We start from the raw sequence: 1,921 nt of genomic DNA, 5'->3' as shown, positions 1-1,921 counted from the left end.
CTTAGGTGGAGAGCAAATGTTTTAAGAATGATGAGGACAATGAATGTACAAATGTGCTTTACACAATTGATGTATGTATGGATTGTGATAAGAGTTATATGAGCCCCTAATAAAATGATTAAAAATAAATTAATTAATTAAAAAAGAAAATGATGATGGTAACAAATGTACAAATGTGCTTGACACAATGGCTGCATGTATGTATTGTGAAAAGAGCTGTGAGTCCCCAATAAAATGATTTTTTTCAAATGAAAGGGAAAAAAAAAATAACCTGAAATAAAGTTCACCTCAGATTACCAGTGCTCGAGTCCTCTCAGAACCCATTACATGAGCTTCTGTAACTCATGCTTTCACATATCTGTTGATTCCCAAACCCCCTCCTATGGGCCAGTAGTCAAATCTAAGTGTGTCCTCTCTGCTCCTCCCAAGTCACAGCCTCTCACTGTTCTCATCTCCTGTCCCTCCCAGGTAAAATGTCCAGTGACCGCGCACTGAGGAAGCAGCAGCAGTTAAACAACCTTATTTATATGGTGACAAAGCAAGCCAGGCCTGGTGACAGAATTGTGGATTTCTGCAGTGGTGGGGTATTATAGCTCTCCTTTTGTCCCTTTTAGCCCATTTCCAAGGTGATGTAGTTTATACTGTATTACAACCAAGGGCGTGTTTTATTTGGTGGGACTGTTGTCTCAGAATGAACAAAACCCATAGGGAGTCGAGTTCACCTCGGCCTCTTTCTGCCTTTTTCAGGGCCACGTTGGAATTGTGCTTGCTCACATGTTGCCATCATGCCAGGTAAGCTCTGAATAATCGATAAAAGGAAATGTTGGAAAAATGACATACTTTACATAGCCAACGCTGGCTTATCCTCTGCTCTTTGAGTTTATAATTACCCACCCAGGTCAAATATGTGGTTCAGGAATTTTTTTTTCCTTTGAAGTATACTTCTGATATCCAAAATCATAAGGGGAAAACAGTGTGAACCAACTACAGTTTTTAATTCTTAAGTGGATTATATTTAAAAATAGCTCTTTATGAAAACTTTTATTGTGAATTGGGTGCAGGTTTATGGAGCAGCTCTTAAGTTTCACAGTCATCCAATCCGTACATATTGTTTCATTTCATTGATTCAGTCTCCTCAGCACACCGTCCTTTGTCCCACTTCCTCCCCGTGTTTCCTGTTTCCATTTCTCCTTCTTTCCGATGCTTCCCTGGTAAGTGCTGCCCTTTAGACGCCAGATGGTGGGTTCTTCTAAGGTCTGCCTGCCTCGCTGATGTTACTGTCCCCCTTACAGACCTGCATATTGTTTGGTGGAAATTTGAACCACCAATAGCTTTTACGTTGTTAAATAGAATAATGATGATGAAAATAGTTTTATTTTCACAACAGTTTGACAATGGACATACTGGCTGCTCATGCTTTCCAAGCTTTTTTTTTAGTTTACTGATTTGTATTCATTACATCGAAATTGTAGCAACAAGTAAACTTTTTATAAAGAAAAAATAACCCACAAACTATGCTGATCTGTCAAATGCTTTCCTCTGCATATTCTCCCTAAGTCGTTGTTCATGTGGTTGCGTGTATATTGCTGCAAATTTTAAACATATAAATATAAGTTTAGTCTATTATGTCCATTCAATATTGAATTGAAAATGTTTTCCATAGATAGTGCTTTTAGAAACATGTTTTAGTGACTTCTTTTTGAAGAAATTTAACAACATTTTTTTTCAGTCATTTCAATAGTTTGTTAGAAGTAGGTGTTATTTTTAGTCTTCTGCCCTTTAAATCAGTTTTTCACAATGTCTGTCTTTTTGCATACAGTCTGAAATTTGGGGTCATTTTAAAAATACAAATTTCAACTCTGGCTTTGTTTTCTTCCTTGTTTGGTGTGGGAGCTATCCGCAAGGTAGGAACTAATTACAT

The 1,921-nt window shown here is 37.4% G+C and overlaps 1 protein-coding gene across 1 annotated transcript in view; it reads left to right on the top strand.

The window, feature by feature from the left end:
• The window catches only part of GSTCD (glutathione S-transferase C-terminal domain containing), a 162,848-nt gene that overhangs the window by 140,655 nt on the left and 20,272 nt on the right, over nucleotides 1–1,921 (top strand). The window contains exons 5-6 of the mRNA XM_004703451.2: nucleotides 469–584; nucleotides 748–792. Coding sequence (XP_004703508.1) covers nucleotides 469–584; nucleotides 748–792 — 161 coding nt within the window. The remainder of the gene's footprint in view (nucleotides 1–468; nucleotides 585–747; nucleotides 793–1,921) is intronic.

This window comes from Echinops telfairi, unplaced genomic scaffold, assembly GCF_000313985.2.
Source record: "Echinops telfairi isolate 266 unplaced genomic scaffold, ASM31398v2 ScPeMD7_7468;HRSCAF=8506_0, whole genome shotgun sequence".
Classification (NCBI taxonomy): domain Eukaryota; kingdom Metazoa; phylum Chordata; class Mammalia; order Afrosoricida; family Tenrecidae; genus Echinops; species Echinops telfairi.
The sequence above is the reverse complement of the archived record's forward strand: the minus strand, read 5'-3'. Positions and strand labels throughout refer to the sequence as shown.